Source organism: Astyanax mexicanus, chromosome 1 (genome assembly GCF_023375975.1).
Source record: "Astyanax mexicanus isolate ESR-SI-001 chromosome 1, AstMex3_surface, whole genome shotgun sequence".
In the NCBI taxonomy this organism is placed as follows: domain Eukaryota; kingdom Metazoa; phylum Chordata; class Actinopteri; order Characiformes; family Acestrorhamphidae; genus Astyanax; species Astyanax mexicanus.
Window position 1 is genome coordinate 98,912,539 of NC_064408.1, and position 23,238 is coordinate 98,935,776.

The 23,238-nt window shown below is 37.4% G+C and overlaps 1 protein-coding gene across 2 annotated transcripts in view; it reads left to right on the top strand.

Annotated features, from left to right (window-relative positions):
* ctnnd2a (catenin (cadherin-associated protein), delta 2a) overlaps window positions 1–23,238 on the top strand; it is a 628,772-nt gene that overhangs the window by 345,633 nt on the left and 259,901 nt on the right. For both annotated transcript variants that reach the window (XM_007252283.4, XM_022681995.2), the window contains one exon: window positions 17,920–18,160. In XM_007252283.4, the coding sequence (XP_007252345.3) occupies window positions 17,920–18,160 (241 nt within the window). The remainder of the gene's footprint in view (window positions 1–17,919; window positions 18,161–23,238) is intronic.

The window sequence follows — 23,238 nt, forward strand, 5'->3', positions numbered from 1 at the left end:
TAATACATTTTGATGCAAATTATTATTGTATTACATCTATAAGGCATCTGTAATGGACCACCAAAAAAAAAAAGTGATACTGGATTATCACTTTATCTCTCTCCTGTAAAGTTGCTGTTTTGTGATTCGAATCCTGGTCATGCAGCTTGCCATCAGCTGCTGAAGCCAATAACCCTTATCTTTCAATGAAAGCCAGTGTAAAAAGTTTATTTCAGGTAATTTTGGAGAATTCCTGTTTTTCCATTTATTATTACATTTTGACAAAGAGTACGGGACAGTTTGTGTGTTCAAATTACGTAATAAACTACAAATCTACAAAAAATATATATAGTTATACTTCATAGTAACTTTGTAGGAGAATGATATAAACAGAAAATAGAATTAAACAGTAATTTTCTCCTAACAAATACGTATAAGTCATGCAACAAATTAAGTCAGTAAGTAAATAAATAATTAAATATACATAAAATATACATAAAATTAATGCACTTTACATTTCCTGATGCTAATTATTTTGACATTTCAATGCATCAAACCTGCCAAAGATTCAATATATTGACAGCTGATTTTACCACACTGTATTGCATCATATAAACTGCTACATTTGTTTTCTGGTTGATTAATATTTAATTACAGTTCATTTTTTATATTGTTTGTTTATTAGGTAAAATATGTGCATTCTTATATTAATATGTTATTATGATAAATTCAAATTTTAACATACATTTTATGATTTTAAATCAGTGCAGCTGAATTGCAATGGCACCTCTTTTGAACAGCTTTGAAATGAGACACAGATCAGATTCCTTTGCCTCTCCTCTCCAGGTCTCTATCAGCAGAGCCGGTTAGCGGTTAGCATGCGGCTGCAGTGTGTGACCTAGATATGTCCGGTGTTGTGGTGGTGGAGGGTGTTGGGATTGTTTACACTGACGTGCTTGAAGTGTCGCGCCGCTCTCGTCTAGTTAAGACTCCTTAATTGAAGGAATAAGGTGGCACTCGGGCGATGAAAGATCCCCTGACAAACCACCCTTCAGCAAATGTCACGAGTGTCATTGAGTCTGTTTGTTAGTTAGTGTGTAGAGGCGGCGTGGTTGACACAACATTGTTTTTGAAGTGCCGTCTTTTTACTGCAGTCTCTGGAGCACAGCTGAATAGTAACAAGTTCCATTTAGCATGATTTACATCCTCTCAGATCATCTCACACCTTTCTCTTTTTAGAGAGTTTACATCTGATTTTATAATAATACTAATAACTTTTATTCATAGAATACTTTTCATTTAATTTCATTCTGTCATAATGATACGTTGTAACGTGTGTACTGAGCTTAAGTGTCAATTGCTCATTCATTCAGATCTTTAAAAAGTTAAAGGGTGATACTCTTTTTTGTTTTAATTAGGATTTGTGTTTCCATATTTTGTAGTAGAAGAGTGAATTTATGCATTTTTAAGAATTTATTATTTTTTAAACAGCATTACAATAAAAAGGTCTACTCATAACAAGTGCATGAATACATCTTATTCACTATTTTAACATGACAAAACAAAGGATACAGCACAGCTCGGAGCCTTAATTAAACTCAGATTGTGAACTTAAGAGATTTGTTTCTTAAGAAGTATTTTTCTCAGAATTGCAATGCCTGGTGCTGAAGGCACGCTTTTCTCTCTCACACTCAACTCTACCTGCATTCTTCAGTCTTCAGACTACAATACCCAGAATACACCCCACACTGACATCACTCGCATTTATGATCACATGACACTGCACATGGCGCTAATTGGAAGCCACATAAATCACCTGAATATTGATTTCACCTGTTACAAGCACTATATATACACACTTACTTCGCTCACTCTCCGCCCAGTATTGACAGAGTTTTCCTTGTACAAATCATTTTCCCATTGCCTGTGTTAGCTCTCTCATTTTGACCTTGAACCCTGATTTTGCCAGCCCTCTGATATTGACTTGCTGTTTATGACCTTTGGACTGTTTCTCGATTCTGGTATGTTTACTGCCTCTTGCTGCTGTTTACCAGTGTTGACCTTGCTCCTTTGTGCTACTCTGTACACAGACCTCCTTTAATGCAGTTCTTAAACTGCATATGTGTGTCCTAAGTCCTGTCCACCCATGACAGCAGAGTTTTACTACATTGTTCTTGATTTAATTGTCCTGATTTTCAGAAGTAGTGAACATGTTTAATTGCATATCATTAACAAAGCCATGGAAATGTATCTTAAATTCATAATTTATTACATCAATTAACAAATGGGGTCTTCTACAAAAGAAAAAGCAAATGCCTTAAAATGAAACCATTTGAGACTGCAGTGATTGATAATATTTCAACAATTATAGAAATATTTTTGATTCAATTATGTTTTTGAGAGGCCAGATCAACTCTCATTTTACTACAAACTTTATTTAATACTCAGTTGTTCCTTAAAATTAGAGAAATATCACTTTTTGTATAGTGTCTATACATGGACATGCCAATAGCCTATGCCAATGGATAGCAGTAAATTGATCATAAAGTGTTACATTACCTGTATAAGCTGTGAGGTGTTATCTTGTGAGTGAAGTTGAACACTGCCCAGCATACTCAGGGCAAGTTGACATGAACATTTGAGCAAAGCCTGGGACATTCTATTTCTGAAGTTGTGTGGTCATTTAATATTTCTTAATCCACAGCATCATGCAGTGTGTAGTAGTGATTGTGACCGGTGGCTTCTGGCTGGAATTGTCCGTGCAAACAGATAAAAGACTCATCACATCCATATTTAATTTCATCTAGGGACATGGCAAAGTTCAGAATGCATGATAGTAAGCGGTCCAGCGGGCTAAGCACTGCCACAATGATCGGGAGATCGCCAGTTTAAATCCCATTTATGTAGCTTGCCATCAACTGCCAGAGCCCTGAGAGTGCACAATTGGCCTTGCTTAGTGCTGGGCGATAAAACGATATCGATAGTTATCGAGGAAACTATATATCGCGATAAGTCGGGGCGAGAAATTCGATAAACTAAATTTTCTATTTCCCGTTTAAGTAGCGTTGTGAAAAGGCGCAGCACGAGATCAGGCAGCACGCTGAACTGCTGCTCAGCCCAGTACAACCCCTCCCCTCCCCTCTCCACCATCCCCCTCCGCCCCACCCCCCGAGCCCCTCCACTCTGAACTCCTCACATAGCGGCTCCTTCTCTCCCATTTACTGGATAAACTTCATTTATACTATTCAGCGGCGCTACACTGGAAAACTCACCTTTTAAATATGAGGCATGCGTCTCCAAGATATTTAGAGAGGTGAGCTTGTTCAGATTTCTGAAGGCAGGTAAACGCTGCTCTGTTTGCTGCTAGTTAGATTAGCTTGTCTCCAGTTTAAAGTTAGCGATGTTTAGGTGTAAAAGGGATCTGTGCAATCTGTCATCATTAGCTAAGATGCTTTCACTGCTTTTTACATTCTAATAAACTAATGGGTAACGCACGTTAGCCGTGTTAATCCACGTTTCGTGTAAATTAAGGTTAACTTCAGCACGAGTGAGGGGTTAGTATATAAACACACAGAAAGGAAGCACTTTCCATCTTTTTTCCTAACTCTCACTGTTTCTGTTAGAAAACCCTGAGGGCAGCATTCTCCTCTGTCTTTGTGTTTTATAGTTTTTAACAGATAGAGAGTCTGTTATGCTGGATATTTTACTAAATACAGAAGATTATATAATCTGTCTAGCTGTATTTGAACTGAGCTAAACATTGCTGTTACTGAACTGGAGTTTTAAATACACTTAAGTAATGTAAGTCTAGTCTACTGAAAGCCAGTAATGTTAGTATAAATCTGTACTGCAGTAGAAGTGGATCATTTCAGAAACTTGACTTTATTCCTCCCACCTCCATTATAGGCCACTTTTTTTTTTAAATATTTAAATGTTAGCTTAATTTAAATGAAAAAAAAACTAAAGGCTCTTATTTAAAAAAAAACATAAGCAGTAAATTATCTAAAATTACAACAAATAGAAAATAGAAAAACAGTAAAACATATGTAATACCTACTTTTTATATGACCAAAATTAAACTAGACTGAAATCTGACTAAAACTAATAATATCCGATAGACTAAAATGTAACTAAAACTATTATACATTTTAGTGAAAAGACTAAGACTGTATCAAAATCACCTGTCAAAATGAACACTGTGATATACTCTTGTATTTTGCTTTATGTAGTTGCCTGCATTCAGGGAGGGGAATGATCTTTTGATTAAATATAATTTTATAAAAATAAATAAAGTGTTATTGCAATTTAAATTAAACAGACATATAATGTAAAGGGTCTTACATATTTTTTAGTTTATATATTTGTCCCCTTTTTAAAATTAATTTAAAAGCTGTACCCACCTGGCAAGATGTTAACATCCTAGTGTCTGTCCACAAGGCTCTGAGCCTGCTAGTGATTTTGTCCATAACTCCCTTATTCTGTCACTTCTGAGTAAAAATAGAAACCTTTAAGTGTAACAGAAAGTGATTTGATTTATATCGTGATACATATCGATATCGGCTGATATGAAAAACTATATCGTAATAAGATTTTTTTCCATATCGCCCAGCCCTAGCCTTGCTCTTTCTGGGTGGGTAGATGGCGCTCTCTCCCCATATCATTCCAAAGGGTGATGTTGATCAGCACAAGGCGTCTGTGAGCTGATGTATCAGAACCGAGTCGCTGCGCTTTCCTCTGATCGCACTGGCTGCTAAAAAAAGACTACATGGTAGTAGTTCATTGGTTTCACTTGGAATATTTCCATTTAAAAAGCTGACTAGACTTTACTCTTGTACAGAAAGCCAGTTCTATGTTTATTTGAGGGTGGTTTTAGCTTGCTCGACCCACCTTTTCTCCAGAGATAGAAGCTGTGTCCACATCAGACATCAGAAGCAGTGTAGCAGCAGCCAGCATGGAGACATAATTACAGAAGAATGAAATGCGTTCATTCCCCACAAGTCATTTAAATTGACTTCAGCAGAGATCACTGCTACCCTGGCTGGATGTTTTGCTTAATCGATGCATGTCTGCAGGTTTAACATGCCAGAACGCCTCTGGGCTCGAAGGAAGCTTGATGGAAAATAGATCTCCCCAGATCATTTCGCACAATACAGGGCCATTACAAGGCAATACAGCTATTAAGGCTCCCTCTCTGAACTCATGTAAATGTTTCCTCTGTTGTTGCTCTAGGGAAAATTCATTTCTGCTCCGCTGGACAAACACACACTGCTTTTATAAAACTAAATATGACTTTGAAATAACTGAGCGCAGGGGGATTCGGAACGCACAGACAGACGAGTCGAGCATGATTGGGTTTTGAAAGACAACTCTAAAATCATTGCTAGCCATGATTGAGTCAGAGTGTAAAGGAAGCTGAGACACGGTTAAGTGAAGTTCAAATAAGAATGAGTCAAGAGCTTCCCCTTAATACCTAAGATCACAGAATTAACACTAAGAGCCCAATTTTAGCCATCTATAGTTGGTATTGTGTGGACGCAAAAAATAGCCTTTGCATGGCTCGAAAAAACACAAAAGGCATGTACTAATTATCTTAATAAATCATAAATAATTGTGTTTTGGCTGTAATGTGAAATAAGTCTATCAGTGTTTTAATGGCCTCACATTCTCTTTAAGAGTCAGGTGCGTTTTGACTTTGGTGTATTGCTATTTTAACGGTGCAGCGCTTCTGCGCTTCTTAGCAGAGGAAACTGACCTGCTCATTCACACTGTTGCTGATGTAAATGTTGGGTTTTTCAGGGTTCTTACGGTCATGAAAAACCTGGAAAAGTCATGGAAATTTCAAATTAGCAATTTCCAGGCTTTATTTTGAGCTACAAACACATCAGCTCAGAGTTAATTCAGTAATTTAGCCCTACACAATGGAGGTCTCAAGATTTGACACACATTTTATTATTGAAGATTGTGTGTCAACATTGGTTAAAGAAATTTTAGGCCTACTGTAATCAATTTTGTTTATAGTTTAAGTTAAAGATGTTTTAACTTAAACATCTAATTCATGCCTTGAATGTGTGAATAAGTCCTGGAAAAGTCGCGAAAATGTCTTGGTTAGAAACTGCTGCATGCCCTTGTGTGTGTGTAATCAGCAGGGGTCTACACCACTGAGCGTGCGGCAATGCCAAGATAATTATGGAGGTCTGACAGGTGACTGTTATCAGGGTTCAGTTCAGTCAGTGGTACACCTGTGTTTTTCATTGCCAAGATAGCAATATGCCAGAAATTTTTCTGAACACACCTCCCCTCCAGACCACCACGTCCATCAACATAGATATATTTTTAATGTGTGAAAATAGACTGTTGGTGGGGTGTTAGATAGCAATGAGCATTATGAAGAAAAACAATGGGGGTATTTATAAAAGGGAAGACAGGAAATGGCATTCAGAAAAGTCAGGTGAGTCGGAACGCCGAAGCGCCACGTAATGCACACAAGTGCATTTTGGGAAATGGAGTCTTTCAAGCGAGAACTAGAGTCTGTGGGAGGCTGACAGTCAGTGACAGAACTGACATCTATATTCAGTTAGATAGGAGACATTGATTGATGTCTATTTGTTTAGGTTAGAATAGTCACTAATGTTTTGTGCTGACAGAATTTGACAAAATTTGGTGAGACAGAAGACCAAGAACAGGAAAAATTAAATACCGATATACAGACCAGACATAGTCAAGTCCAAAATAAGTCAGAGGCTGAAGATTAGGAAATATTATCTAACAACACTAAAGATCTTGAACGTTTTTATATGAGGATTTTAGTTATTTTAAGAAAAAATAAATAAATAGTAGATGATAATGTTTTTTTTTTTTAAGTAAAACAAATCAGTAACAACTTCTAAATTCAGATTCTAGTAAGCCTAACAGCTCATTAACATTCTGTGATAATAATGAAAATCATCATGCATATTATTTAATATAATTTAGCTATATGGCTCAAAGGTACAATATTGGTCTTTACAGGGTCAGATTTGTTCCCTCTAAAGTACAAAGTAATTTCTAACAGCAATACGTACAGATTTGTACCATTTAACCAGCCAAAGGGTACATTCAGTATTCTGTATCACTGTACTAATAAACAATATATATTTAAATTGCACATTTTTTATTTAAAAGCCAGACAATTTTGAATCATCAAGTTTTTGAGCCATATTTAGTTGATGACAATGTTTATAATCTTTATAATCTTTACTGGCACAAAAAACATGGGTACAAAAAATGACTTTTTTTACCTCGATATAAGGTACAGCCCCAGCGACTAGCTTTGTACCCTTTTAAATACAAATCTGTACTTACTTTTCTTAGTGTATAGTCATGGATTACTGATACTCTGTTACATCACTGTGTTGCATTCAACAATAAAGACAGCATGCAGCTTCCTTATTACAGTAATAGGAAACATGTAAGCAGACATAAAACTATAATTAATATTCAGATCCACTTTACTATGACTGTAATGAACATGTATTTACATCAGCTTTTCTAGGAAGCGGATTCTAAGAGTTAATAAATATAAAAAAAATATTTCGCCAATGTTTGACTGGCGAATTACTGGAATCGTTTTGGAAAACACTTTCCTTTCATTCCCCAAAATGGCCTTTCCATTCAAGGTGGGGGAGATGATAATAATAAGAATATAGCATGGACCAATAGCTCAGCAATCTGATGTTTATATGATAATGTAATGTTGCACATAACTACAATAGATAGAAGCGTTTTCTGTGATGTAGACACTGAAAGATGTCCTCAGACAGGCGTGATTTCCCAGCAGAGGAACGGAGAGAAAGCAGAGGGACAGTTGGAGAAGACCCTGTTTGTTTATGATGGCATTACACGTTCCAGGAACAACCAAGACATGTGCCGTCCACTGATTTGTATCTGAAAGGTCAAGTAATTTGAAAGAGCAGCCCATTATCAGAGCAAATACAATATTCAGCTTCAGTTGAGAGCCTCAATGCGACAAGAGATTAGAAACGGCGCAGACAGACCGGGCGGGTGTGTGTGTGTGGGGGGGGGGATCTTTGGGCAGACAATGCAGATGAGTAAGAAGAAGGAGATGACGGGATAGAGGCTAATATTTACCCTCCTCAAACATGCATATGGATCAGTGGTCTGTATGTGCTTTCTGCAGACACTATGCAGAAATGTGCAGAGCTGTGTGCTCAGTGTTATATAGTGTATAGATCAGACAAACACCACTTCTTTCCTGCGTGTAACGTGATACAAGTGATATCTGACTCTATGTATAGTGTTGTAGTTGAGTTTATATCTGCTGTTCTGAAGATTGTTGGTCAGAGTGGGCCTGTGGTGGAGCCCTGATGGACAGGGATGAGAGGGGATGGTACACTGCAAGAAATCTATAGGCAAAAACTAGACAAATATATATTTAAAAAATTGTGACTTTTATATTACTTATATTAAGTAAAAAAGTAAGATTTTGTTTTAAAATAAACAATCACAATGTCTCAAAATGAATGAAGTATGACTTAAATCAAGCAAACATCAGATTTTTTTGTCTTAAATTTGGACACAAAAATCAAATAACTTCTCTGGGAATTTTTAAGCATTTAAAAGATTAAATGATTGAAACAGAGCTGTAAAAGCAAATAATGCACTTTTAAAAGTAGATATTTTATTGTAAGGGCCAAAATATGTATAAATGTGAGTCATTTTAGTGCCTAAAGCAAACATAATATACCGGAATGTAGGATATTGCATCTTTAAGTGAACTGATTATTTTAAAAATAATTCAAAATCAAATCAGCAAATCAGATTTTAGAGTAAGAAACAGAAACAGTATTAGTATGAGTTGATTTTTGTATTTTGGATTTTCTGACACTTAATATTAGAAAAGATTTGATTTTTTATTTTTTTTTGGACTGATGTTTTATGTACACAAGCACATACACAAGTTACAAAATCTCTCTCTCTCTCTCTCTCTCTCTCTCTCTCTCTCTCTGTATTTATTCAATGTAAATACCCTTTACAGTATATATATATATATATATATATATATCACTGAGTGGATTAATCCCATTATCGATCTCTCATCTCCAGTATGTATCTGTAGCCCAGTGGACTGATCAGTAAAGAAAGGAATGGAGTTTTTACTGTTATTGCATGTGGTTCTTTATTTTGAACGTCCTTCAATCTGACGGCGGCGGAGGCTGGCGGGACTTTTCCGTAAGGCAGTGTGCGCCCAGTAAAAAGGCTTAGAATGGGTGTTAATTAAAGAATTACAAGGTCAGAATAAACCCCCTTGTCTGTTATGAGCAGGCTGCACCGTGGCGCATTATCGGCGAGCTAGCGCTCTTAAGAGGCTGGGTATGAAATTAATAAGCGGTGTCTGTCGACGTGTCAGCAAGAACGCTAACTAACAGTGTCACACATACAATGCTGCCTTCCGCCTCATTTACCAGACAAAGTGCAATGTTATTGTCGCTGTTGCAACATTACCTTAGGGTTCTGTTTTTTTATTACTGGTGAATCCACTACCAGAAATTAAGCTCGGGGCAAATTAGACAAATTTATACTACAGAGGTTTAGGATTAGGTTTCTTGCTCATGAAAGTAGTTCAGCCATCTGTGTTTACAGCTTAACCCTTGTGTGGTGTTTTCATTTTTCATCAAATGATACAAAAAAAAATATTTTTTCTAACTCAAACTCATTGGCATTGGCTCATTTTTTGTGGAAAACATATATCAAAACACATTTTCGATAAACACACACTGTACACCCCCCCCTCCCTACACACACACACATTTATATTACATACAGTCTGTTTGGCCAAGGGCTAATAAACATTGCTTCATTCTACTCATATCTTGAGTTTAATTCATTTTCTTTGACATTTTATTAAAAAACTAAAAATAAAAAAGTAGCACTTTTTTAAAAGAAATGTAACATAAGAAAGGTAAAGGCCAAATATTTACCATGTAAGCTGTTTATATTGCTTGCAATTTAGATGAAGCAAGCATGTGTAAAGCATTTTAATGTAAAATTGCTTAATTTTGCTGAATTAAAACAAAGTAACAAAGTAAACGAGTAACAAAAATATGAACACCACACAAGGGTTAAAGATGACTAGGTACGCTTACATTGTATCTTCACTAACTGGCCATTTTTGGTGCTATAGAGACAGGTCAGTTGTTATAGAGACAGGTCAGTTGTTATAGAGACAGGTCAGTTGTTGTGAACTGTAGTGATGCTCAGCATTAGTGTAAGTAACCAGCATTTAAGTTCCAACAGCAGAAATTTTTAGCATGAAAATGTATGAAAATGTCTGACCCCAACATACAGCTCTGGAAAAAAAATAAGAGAACACTTTATTTTATGAATCAGTTTCTTTGATTTTGCCATTTATAGGTATGTGTTTGAGGAAAATTAACATTGTTGTTTTATTCTATAAACTACAGACAACATTTTTCACAAATTCCAAATATAAATATTGTAATTTAAAGCATTTATTTCAGATAATGAGAAAAAGATGCAGAACTTTCAGACCTCAAATAATGCAAAGAAAATAAGTTTATATTCATAAAGTTTTAATAGTTCTCAAATCAATATTTGGTGGAATAACCCTGGTTTTTAATCACAGTTTTCCTGCATCGTTGCATGTTCTCCTCCACCAGTCTTACACACTGCTTTTTGTCTCTTTTTTTCTAGAGCTGTATTCTGATATATAATGATAATTTAGTATTTAATTTTTGTAAATAAACAGTATGTTACAAGCTAACAATTTTAGTGTTGTTTTGTGTTTGTTTGTTTTTGTAAATATATAAAACATGGATATATAAATAGTAGCAACCTTGGAACTTTAAGTGATAAAAAGACTATTCTTTTTTTTTTTTTTCAAACATTCTGCTATTTTTCTCCCAATTTAGCTAGGCCTACTGTCCCAACTATTCAGCTGCTAGTCACCTGTATATCCCCCATCACTAATGATGCCACAACACCAGAAGAGTGAAAACTAGCACATGCCTCCTCCGATACATGTGAAGTCAGCCACCGTCTCTTTTTGAATTGCTGCTGATGCAACATTGCCGAGGATCATCACAGCACACTCGGAGGAAAGCGCAGCTGATACATCAGCTCACAGATGCATTGACATCACCCTAGAAGTGATGAAGAGAGGCCAATTGTGCTTTCTCAGGACTCCGGCGGCTGATGGCAAATTGCATGATCGGGATTCAAACCAGCAATCTCCTGATCATAGTGACAGAGCTTTAGACCGCTGTACCACTCAGCACCCTCGAAACAGGCAATAGAGTATATGATGTAGTTTAAAGTGTGTTAGCAGATTGCATATTTTCTTGTTTGCTAAATTACAATAACTTTACAGTATTTAAATAGCTGTTTTAATTAGAAATTAAATAAGTGATGGACATAACTGTACTGGATAGTTCTGTGTAGCAGGGCTATTCACTCAGAAGTGTGCTTAGAATTGTGCTCATGCATCTTCCCAAGGTGGGGTCATGCTGTGTTGACTCTTTCAGATAAGATAATGCATGTTGAAGGTGACATCTCGCTATATAGTCACAGAGACAATGCTCTAGTTGCAATACTTCTACATGCAGGTGAGATTTACACAGAAACACACAGTTTCAGATAGCTGTGCCTGATATACGAGGTGGAATTCTGCTCAGGCTGATTAGACATAAAAAAAAAACATTTATATACAGTACCAGTCAAAAGTTTGGACACACCATCTAATTCAGTGATTTTTATTTATTATTTGTTTCTACATTGTAAATGAGTTCTGAACTAAAGTCATCCAGACTATGAAGAAACACGTAATGAATCATGTAGTAAACTTGGATCATATCTGGAGTTCTGTTAGCTTGTGGTTTCTGAGGCTGATAACTCTGATGAACTTATCCTGTACAGCAGAGGTAACTCTTGGTCTTTGTTTCCTGTGGCGGTCCTGATGAGAGCCAGTTTCATCATAGCATTTTTGATGGTCTTTGCAACTGCCCTTGAAAATATTTTTAAGGAGATTGAAATGTATTGTACTGACTAACTGAAAGTCATTCCAGGTGACTCTACCTCATAAAGCTGCCTGAGAAAATTCAGCCAAGACGTCATCTAAGTCATCTAAGTCATCTAAGCAAGTGGTGTTAATTTGTAGAATGTAAAATCTAAACATATTCTGGTTTGTTTAACACTTTTTTGTTTAAGAAAATAATTCAATATGTTTTTGTTCATAGTTTGGATAACTTTACTATTAATCTGCAATGCAGAACATTTTTAAATAATGAAAAAACACTGAATTTAAGGTGTGCCCAAACTTACAATGCACAAAATATATGTATAAATGCAATCACATATTCTTTAAATCAAAACATCAACATAATTAGGGATTGTCCCAGAGAGTTCTCAAGCCTCGGGCATCCTCCCGCCTTTTATTTGCTTGATAAATGTGTTAGCTGATTGTTTATTACCTCATTCAGCTCTGTGTTTTTATGGGCTTTAGGTTGTTTCTCACAGTTACATTCTGCTGCACTCAATCAAGACATTCATAACTCATGAATTCAGAGCACTATAAGTACACTATATCTGCTCTCTAATGCTTTATGTCATTTAGAATGTGGAATACTGTTGATATATATCATTTGTATTATTATATTTAGTCATAACTCTATAGACGTTTCTCTGTACAGGTAGTTCAGGCTTCTGTTGCACATTGTGAGAGTCCAGTTAAGTCATAATTCACAGCAAAGAATTATTACAGCTCCAGCTCTGTACTACTACTCTCACCCACCCACCCACCACCTAGCCCTCCTCTACCTCACCTTCCAGCCTAATTAACCCAAACCATGCATCTGTAACCTTCTGCACTCTGAAAAGGTGTAGATGGTTCACGGCAGACCCACTGTCACCTTTAGCCAAGCTGACATTCTTCAAAATGAAACACTTCGGGTCTAATAATGAACCGTTCAGATGATAGCTCTGTAAATGAGATATGAGAGTGAGAAGCGTGTGACCCTATAGATGGTATGAATATTACATGGCCCTACAGTATATACGAATGACGTGGAAAAATTACCATTTGTTCATATTTGTTAAACCAGAGAATATGGTCAAGATGTCATTACTGTGATAACCATAGAAAACACTATTTTTTCTTGCACTGGAATGCCTAACCCTATACCCCAGCTCTACCTTAACCTAACCTGAACATAATCTAGCCATTACCCTAACCTTAACCCTAACTGTAGCCTTAATGTAAAACTTTCTGTTCATTAAGTCCTTTTTATAAGCGCCATAAAGAAGAAAAGCAGCTTTATTTTCTCAATTCTTCTTCGAGTACATGGCAGCCTGGGTTTTATGTATTTGAAAAACACTATGATTAGTGGATGGATGATTATTCTGAATTTTGAAATTTAGTATGATGAGCTTTATTCATAGTTGTTTAAATTTTGTTAGATGACTTATTGCACAGTGATTTGTAAGACTAATGATGCTTTGGAATAGTCTAGTCAAACTGATTTAAATAGCTGATTAGCACAGAGATTTATCAGTCTACTCATGTTTTAGCAGAGTTTGGTCAAACTGAGGTCGCCTTATCAGAGCTCAGTAACAGATAACATATATATATATATACAGCCCTGGGAAAAAAATAAGAGACCACTTAAAGTTGATTTTTCTTGGATTTTACCAAATTAAAACCACACAAGCCATCAAACCAAGCTGAACTGCTTAAATGTTTTCACCAGGAGTAAACATAGGCGTAGGAACCGGGGGGGATGGGTGGGACATGTCCCACCCAATATTAGAAACAGGTGGATTTGTCCCCCCCAAAAATGATATCAGTTCGCTCAGGTCAGCTGTACTATTAAAGAGGAGACAGACCTGACCAATCACGGAGCCGGTTCAGGTATTAAGTCCCGCCTCTCAGTACAAACAGCCAATCAGCTTGCTGGTTTTGCGGCGCGCGGAGCAGAGGCAGTTTGCTGTTGGGGAAGCCCCGCCCCCTCGCTGTGAGATTTAACAGCGGGACCAGGCTACAGCAGCTTCAGCTGATTTTAAACAGATCTGGATATACAGAGATTTTACTAACAGAAAGGTAACGATAGGCTAACTACTTCAACTGTGATGATATGTTTCTGATAGCTGGTTAACAATACACGTCTCTGAATCAGCACACAGTTTAAACCCACTGTGATTAATAAACTGCAGCTGTGTTAGTGTGTAAGCTTATCTTTGGAATTAGCTAGATTGGGAGTCAGGGTTAAAGAAAAAAAAACTATATATGTAATGTTTCCCTGTACCTGATCAGCTAATCACTTTCATTTTCAAACTGTTTATTCATTTAGGATTACATGACTTACTGTGAGCTATAATGAACGAAAATTGATTTAACTAACTAGTTATCTAGAAGCTGGATGTAGAGGATAGCCAGAATGTAGTACAATACTTTATGTTTGTAGTTTAAAGCAGTTCCTTAACCCCGATCACTGCCCTAAACTAGTGTTTTCCACCTGATCCAGCTGATCAGCTAATAAGCAGTCATTTACTGAGTTTACCTGTTAAAATCCTTTAGCCCCCTATGGAGCCTAAATTAATCATGTATATCCACCAGAGAAAGCTCTAGAATATGCAGAACAGTGTTAATATGCAGTAGAATATGTAAGAACAGGGTTGAGAAACACTGCTGTAACGTGACTTCTGTTCATTTGTAGTTCACAGTAAGACCACATGTCCTGATGTTTATAAAAATCTCTATGAAACGTAAAGTTACATTCTTTTACATAAAAGGACACCATCTTAAGAAGAGCTCTCAGTAGAAAAAAAATAAGAGCGCAGGAGAAAATGTAAATATACAACAGAATTGACATGCCAATACATAATAATAATAATAATAATAATAATAATAATAATAATAATAATAATAATAATAACAATAATAACAATAATAATAATCTGTTATATTATTTTAAATATTAGGTGATAAATGATCATTTTTGTCATATGTATATAATTCAGACATTGCATGCATAACAGTAACAGTAGCTGTAATGTGGAGTAACATGTTTAGGTTGTAAAATCATCTTATAATAATAATTTACTTTTAATTAAAAGTAATTTCCACAAATGTTGTTCTATTGGGTGGGCTTGGGTTCATATTGGCAAATGTGTCCCCCCCAATATCAAGCCCGCTCCTACGCCCTTGGGAGTAAAGGCATAAAGTTATCCAAAAGCAGTGTCTAAGACTGGTGGAGGAGAACATGCCAAGATGCATGAGAACTGTGATTAAAAACCAGGGTTATTCTACCAAATATAGATTTCTGAACTCTTAAAACTTTATGAATAGGAACTTGTTTTCTTTGTATTATTTGAGGTCTGAAAGTTCTGCATCTTTTTTTTTTTTATTTCAGGCAATTTTTTTATTTTTTTTAAATGAATGCTCTAAATGACAATATTTTTATTTGAAATTTGGGAGAAATGTTGCACATAGGTTATAGAATAAAACAACAATGTCCATTTTACTCAAACATATACCTATAAATAGCAAAATCAGAGAAACTGATTCAGAAACTGAAGTGGTCTCTTAATTTTGTACATGTTTCTCTTCCTTGTATTCTGTAAATATACTTTATAATCTCAAGAAAGCGATTTATAACATCACAAGTATAGGATTGCTCCTATCCATGGTGTAGTATTGGCAGTAGTTGTGTTGACGTAATATATTTTGATCATGCAGAAATTATGTATGCGTTTGAATTAAGTAAATTCCGTGTGTTCACTGTGCAGCAGTGCGTGTTGTGGTGAAGGCTCAGACTCGAGCTGCTTCCGCCTATCGATTTCCTCAGCGTTCAGATTTATGGGCTGGAGTGCTGGAGTTGTCTGCACAGGCCAGACAATGACTGCCCCATTACCATAACAGGCAAATGGATACTATCCGATACCTCAAGCCTCCAGAGTTTTCTTTAAAAGGCAGCAAACCCCCTCCGGGGTCATTCTCTATTCTGCTGTAGGTCTATAACGAGTTCATCCTCTCCAGACTAAAGGGCCTTCAGTAGCAGAGGAATGACTTATGATGTTATCTCTCAAGTTTTCTCCTAAGATCTTTAGGATCGTCCATATTCAGCTGACCTGTCACTCCGTGTCTGCAGATGTTGGGGCTAATTTATCATAGTAACAGCAGGAGAAACAGATAAATGTTTGGGAAAAAAGGGAATGACTACTAAAATCTAAAAATAGTGCTCTTCTATGTTTCCTCTGGCAACCAATTACTCATGGGTTAGCAGTTCTTTAAGCTGAATTATATCACACACTATAGTGACTAGGCAGAGCCATTCAACCCCTTTACTGAACCTCTTCACTGTGTCATATTCCATTTATAGTCTATATTGTTTTTATAGTCAGTGCTTTTGTGGAAAATACAAGAAAAAGGACTTTTAAGGACCCTCCTGAATAGCTCTGATACTTTTTATTGTTAGAACTCAACCTAATTTGCATGTACTGTACCAGCCAAAAAAGGGGGTTAGGCATTTACATAGGCATTTGATAGTGTAGACTAATGAATCACATCTGATTATACATTTTTTACTATCAGATAATATCAAATTGGCATACCCCTAACTGGCAAATGTGCTTTGAATAAAAGTGAATACATCAAAATTGACAATAAACAAGGGCTAACACATAAGACACTGATATATCATATGTCATATGCCCCCATGGAAGCTGAGCAACGCTGCACTGACCCTCAGAATATGATTGTGAAGCCCATCTCCATTGAGTCACTTTTCTCTTTGTATGGACACTTCTAGCCAGACACCGCCGGTCACAATCATTACCACCCATTACACTGTCCACTGTGGGTGGTGATGACCTTTTAAGGAGAATTGATGAATGTTAAAGCACCAGTGACCAGTGACCCACAAGATAACACCTCTCAACTTATAATAAAAACAGGGGTGTGGATTTCCCAAGCTGTTGATCAGCTGATGATCAGTCAGCTTCATGATTAATCCACAAACTGCTAATGCCATGACTTTTGGATGTTCCATTTCAGTGAAGTACAATTTGAGTAAATTAAAATGTTTAAATGCAATATTAGGATTGGACAGATTTTAACGAGGCATCACAAAATTATTTTTTTTACAGTATTGGTCAAACTTTTGGACACACCTTCTCATTCAATGTTTTTCTTTATTTAATTATTTATAATTAAAGATATAAAAACAGTTAAAACGCACATGTGGAATTACTTAGTAAACAAACAAAATATTTGTCCTCCACAATCCCCTGATCTAAACCCGACTGAGAAGGTGATTTGAGGTGATTTGGGATGAGCTGAAGCTTCACAGTATGAATGAGATGCTGAGAAAACTATTCCAAGTGACTTTTCCTCATGCAGACACTGAGATTAAAATAACAAGAGTGTACAGATCTGTCCTTTAACATAAATGTGGAAATTTAGAAGAATATAAAGTATGTTCCTGTACAGATTTAATATGTTTAACATTAAATTTACAATGTAAAACAAATCATAAAAAGAAATAAAACACATTGCATGAGAAGAGATGTGTCCAAATCTTGAATGGTGCTGTATTTGCTGACAGATAATGATTTTTTTATGTCCTATGACTTTTTGCTTAAGTGTATTTTTGTCATGCAATACAATTACTGGTTGGATCAAGAAATGTGTAATGTGTAATGTCACTGTTCTCTAAACTCTTCTAATCTGCTCTGACTCCTCCTTGCCTCCCTCTTTTCCCTATATCCCTCTTTCTTTCTCTCATTCTCCTCCATTCTTCTTCCATCGATGTTTGAATGTCCGTTTTTCTCACTCGACGTCTTGCCATTTCATCCTCTACCTAGACTTAGTCAACCAGTTCTGTGAGCAGGTCCTGAATTTTTTGCTTTGTCCCTACTCTCCTGCCATAGCCCCGTCCTCCCCTGGTGTTGACTCCGTACCCTTGCAGCGAACAGGAAGTCAGAATGCCACCGGGACGTTCCCGCGGGGCGGCTACACGTCTGGATCCGCCGCCAGCTACACCGACCCTTACCGGACCTTGCAGTACTGCTCGTCTGTGGAGTCTCCCTACAGCAAGTCTGGCCCCGCCCTGCCTCCAGAGGGCAACCTGGCCCGCTCACCCTCCATAGACAGCATCCAGAAGGACCCGAGGTTAGTCTGCGTTTATTATACTATATTTGGGCTTTTGCTCTTTAATATTATTTGCTTATATTATAAGCTGTCAGCCAACTACATGCCCATTGCACTTTCATTGGCTGGCTACTTGCATTGATGTCAGTGCAATTCAGCCAAATGGGAAGCATTTGGGCCAATCCCAATTCACCCCTTGCCCCTTGCACTTAGCCTTATCCTTCCATTCTTCATGTTCACATCTAGGGGTAGGGTGTCGATTCTTGTTGGGATAGAAATGTATTGTTAAGTGTTAAGGACAATTTAAACCTCTGTGTCGAACCTACACCGTAGCCTACGCATCGCTGCGTACCCTACGTTATAGCTCTAATCTCACCTTCCTGGAAATGTAGGTAAACGCAGACAGGCGCAGCTGTGATTGGTCCACCGGGCCTTGTGTTCCCGCCCACACATTCCCGCATTCACAGTTTAAACTGCAGAGCGGCGCTAAGCCACTGATATGCGCACGCAGAAGTATAAACGTACTCAGCTGTATAGTGCACTCTCGCTGGATACGTATTGTCATGGTTAGGCAGAACTCAGACACGTGTAGATACTAAAAAAAAAAGGTACTTTTCATTATAAGTATAAACAATGGGCAGAGGAATAGTGAGGCACAAAAGGGTCAATACCGACAAACGAAAAGAAATGACAAAGAGCATTCATACCACAGAAGGTACAGTCAAGGGTCATACATGGCAGGCAGATGCATCAGAGGGTGTCATGTGATGAGTCATGTGCCCGGGCGTGAGCAGTGTCAGAGCAGAGCAGTGCATCCTGGGCAATGTAGTCGCATGAAGGCGTATCACATGTAGAGCTGAGTGTAGAGGAGACAGAGGTGCCTACAACCCCCAGATAGCGTAGGGACATAGAAAGTGACAGAAGCATTATTAGTGCCAGGCGTGACACGTTCAAACTACAGCGTAGGTTCAACACAGAAGTATAAATTGATGATCATTATGATCATGATGTTTTTTTGTTCATTTTGATATTTTTTCTTTATTACAAGCCTAATAAAATTACTTGTAGAATGTTTCTGCAGCAATTCTATCTTAAACAGTGCAGCAGTAACACATTCTATTACCTGAGGCTACTGTATCATTTGGGGGAATTATACAGATAATTGTAATTGGAATAATTTAAACAAGAAGCTAGAAAATCACCAAAGAAATTTAGATGGATATAATAAATAAGTATCTTATTACCTTTTTGACCTCTCACCCTCAACCAGTGATGCCACTGAAGATTTTTCAGTTGCAGTTACTGAATGTAAATCAAATTAAAGGCATTTCCAAGGGCATTATAAAACCTCAGTAGGCACTTTTGCCCACCTAAACAGTTCTGCAACTTCAGGGCATGGTTGTATCACCGTAAACATTGCATACCAGGTCCAGGTAGAACCATTACTCTCCTTGCCCAAACCCATTTGGCCTTGTATTGGAAAAGAGGCTGAAGGCACAGTTCACTCTTTACTCCCCTGCTGGTCTGAGCTGCTGCTGAAGGCCGACTGTGCACCTATCGATCTGATCTCAGCAGGACGTGGCACTGGCTAAATGGCCCAAACCGAGCTTTAGAGGATGCGTTCCTGTTGTCTGTGTCTCCGCTCATGCTGTGGTGGTTTGTTGGTGGCAGAGGGGAAGTCTGTCAGATTGCTCGTCCTTCTGTTCTGTTGGGAAATACAGGTAAATATGTTAATAGCACAGTTTTCTTTTTGTTGTTTTTTTTTCGGCTGGATCATAAACAAACTGCAGCCATTCTGAGCTGTTAACGCTTGCTTGAAAATCATCCGTCCCAGAAGCACAGATATTGTTTTCCCCTTGTTTTGATGAAGAGCGTGTCACCCACTTAATCATTATGCAGCGCGGTGGCTGATCTATAAGCAATTTCATGTGTGATTACCATGGAGGGAGTGGGATAGCAATCTTTCTTAATATTTCTCCCCCTGGATCAATATTAGTAAGAAAAATCAGCTCTCTGTTAATTATCCAGACATGACCGTGCAGAAAAAAAAAGCAACAAAAAAAAAGCTGAGATTGAATTTGAGGGCAAACATGAAAGCAGTTTCTTCAGAAGTTTCTTCTGCTTGTTTGATTTGTTTGAAGTTGTGAGTTTATTATGTCTAAAGTGCAGATCAGCATTAGAAAATGTCATGCTTTATACACTTCATTCACTTTGTGCTTTCATACAGAAACATGCTGGGGTTTGGAAATAGTATATACACACATATCAAATATTTACATTTTTTTGTCCTAGATAGCTTGATAGTATATTGTCACTGTCCAATAAAAAACAAGTTTCTCATTTTTTGTCGATTTTTAATTTACTACATAATTTGAACAGACTAACTGTCCCTCACATTGTGCCAAACATTTTTGGGGAGCAGACCAACAGAAATTCATTAAAATGACCTGAAATAAACTCTTTGTGCATTAACTTCCATTAAAAGTTTAGAAGGATTTTTTATCTCCTGTAATGTTGCTGTTTTGGAGATACTTGTTTTTAATTGGACAGCGACGATATAGAGTATATGATCCAAGGATTGCATGTTTAAATTCTGGGTCATGCTACACCAGGCCAACAGCAGCAGGAGCCCAAGAGAGCACAATTATTTGATGATGCGATAATTGTATGATGCTGGTAAGCGCAGGCATCTGCTATCTATTGTTTTAAAGGTGGAGATCTGATGCTTTCCTTCCATCAGCGGCAGTTTGTGAAGAGGCAGTGCCTGGCTTCACTCTACTAGTGTTTGTGGGAATTTCTAGTGATAGAGGGAGTCTGCATGAACAGGGATCGGGTAAAATGTCTTTCCAAATTGGGTCGAAAAACATTTCTTCATTCGTAACCTCTCTTTATTCTTTAGAATACATGCTGTCTTTATCACTGTAATTTTATCTCTGATTTATGTAAAAAAAATAATCTATATTGATAGGTGGGTCTGTTTTGTGCCTTATACATAAAGTATACCAGGGTGAAACACTCCTTATAACTTCTGCCTTTTTCATATATGGACTTATTTACTGTAGACATAATCCAGTGTTCTTTCTCAAGATTTCTGTTTTTACATATGGACTCAATTGGACATGACCTGGATGTTGTATTAGAGGGATGGCAGGATAAAGTCCTGGTTATATTTGGTACATATATATAAAAGTTCAGTATTACCATACATAAGTTGGGTTTAATTGAGTTTAATATACTGAATATGCTGAATATGTGTACATGTTGGTTTTTGTGACATCATAGGAAAACAACAGTATGCGCAACATAAGTGTTATAATTCAGTTTAGCCCTATTTTAGGTATAATAGGCATTTATAGGTAACCCGTCAACCGTGCACTGCACAACTTAAATTAGGGTGTGTCTTTCGTAACGCTATCGCGACGACAGGAAAAGTACACCTTTTTTTTTTTTTACACCTTTTGTGCACTCCACACACAAAAGACATGTACAATTTATCTTAATTAATCATGGTTGTAAGATGCAACAAATCATCACTTGCCATTCCCTTTAAGAGCCAGGTGCGCTCTGCCTTTGGTGGATTGCTGTTTCAAGGGTGCAGCTACCTGGACGGGTTCAATGCTTCTCAGCGCTCGTTCATTCTTTTAATTGTTGAAGTAAAAGTTTGCATAGTTGCCAACAGGCACGCACTATGTGTTTGCAAAATAAGCAGGGGTGTACATGCTTTGGGGATGCACCTGTTGACAATCACTGCCAAGATAGCAATGAACTGTTTATGTCTAATTAGGTATTTTTTTCAGTCAGTGGCGCACCTGTGTTTTCCATTGCCAAGATAGCAATATGCCAGAAATTTACCTGAACACACTGATTTTCCAGACCACCACGCTCATTAGTGTTGGCATATTCACAAGCACTGTTGCTATTTAAACGACACAGGCACAAGGCATGAAAATAGACTGATGATGGGGTGTAAGATAGCAGTGTCTTTTTACACAATGTAAGTGGAGTTCATCTACTAAATCAAGCTCAATCTGTTAGCACAGGCCATATACAGTATTTAAGTTCAATAGTGAACAAGTCACATACGTGCACTCACTCCATAATGCAAAGCAGCACAATCATGCATCTCGGACTCTCAGAGCTCTGCAAGCTCATGCGTGTTCTTATGGACTTATGGACTCAGATATAGCTGAGCTCCTGCTGCATTAGTGTATTTTGTTATTTTGTCACAAGTTCGTTAATTAAATCACACTTTGTATGTTGTATCTGCAGCTGCAGTTGTTTTGTTTTTTTAATTGGAGTGCGGTGTTTCCACATCGGGGTCAGACAGAACCGTGATCCCCCATCTGAAGCATGCCACAGTGGGGGACGCTTCTGAGGCCTTCTGAAATGCGGTAGCTAATTAGCGCTGATGGGTCATGCTCGGTGCAGGTGGTGGTGAAAGCTGAGGACGGCTCGTCTGATGAAGGCTGCTGAGGAGAGCCGGCGTAATGATGTCTGCTTTCGCTAGCCAGTCTTCTGATGCTCGTCCCTGCGGAGCTCCTTGTGCCTACTGACAAGTTTTGCTGCACAGCTAGAGCACAGCTTGGTCATATTGTTTGTTTGTATTCAGTGGGTAAACACTGATAATCCGTCTGGTCATTAATGTTTCGCCAGCTTTTGTCTTTCGTTAACTTTGAAGATGGATTGATTCATTTTAATGATGCTTTATAAAGTTAGGAAAAACATACATTTTCTGTTTTTTTGGGGTTTTTTTGCAAATGGACTCTTCAAATATTTGATAATGCTAGTTCTGTATCACTTTATTATGTGTCACAGTATCAGATAACATTTGCATTAGCGTTGATTGAGGTAAAAGAACCCATAGTACTTAAACATTGGCACTCATGCTAAACCAATATCTTACAAACCGGAGACAGCTAGTTTTGACTGAATTGTTTTTTTTGTGATTCAAGCACAGCAAAGGGACCAACAATATGATGGCTTTTTTAATGCACTTTCAAATAGGGGTGTAATACACACATAGTAACATAGAGAGTTAAAAAAAATAACTATATAATGCTAATAGCACTATTCTCTCTGTGTCATGCAGGCCAGGCACA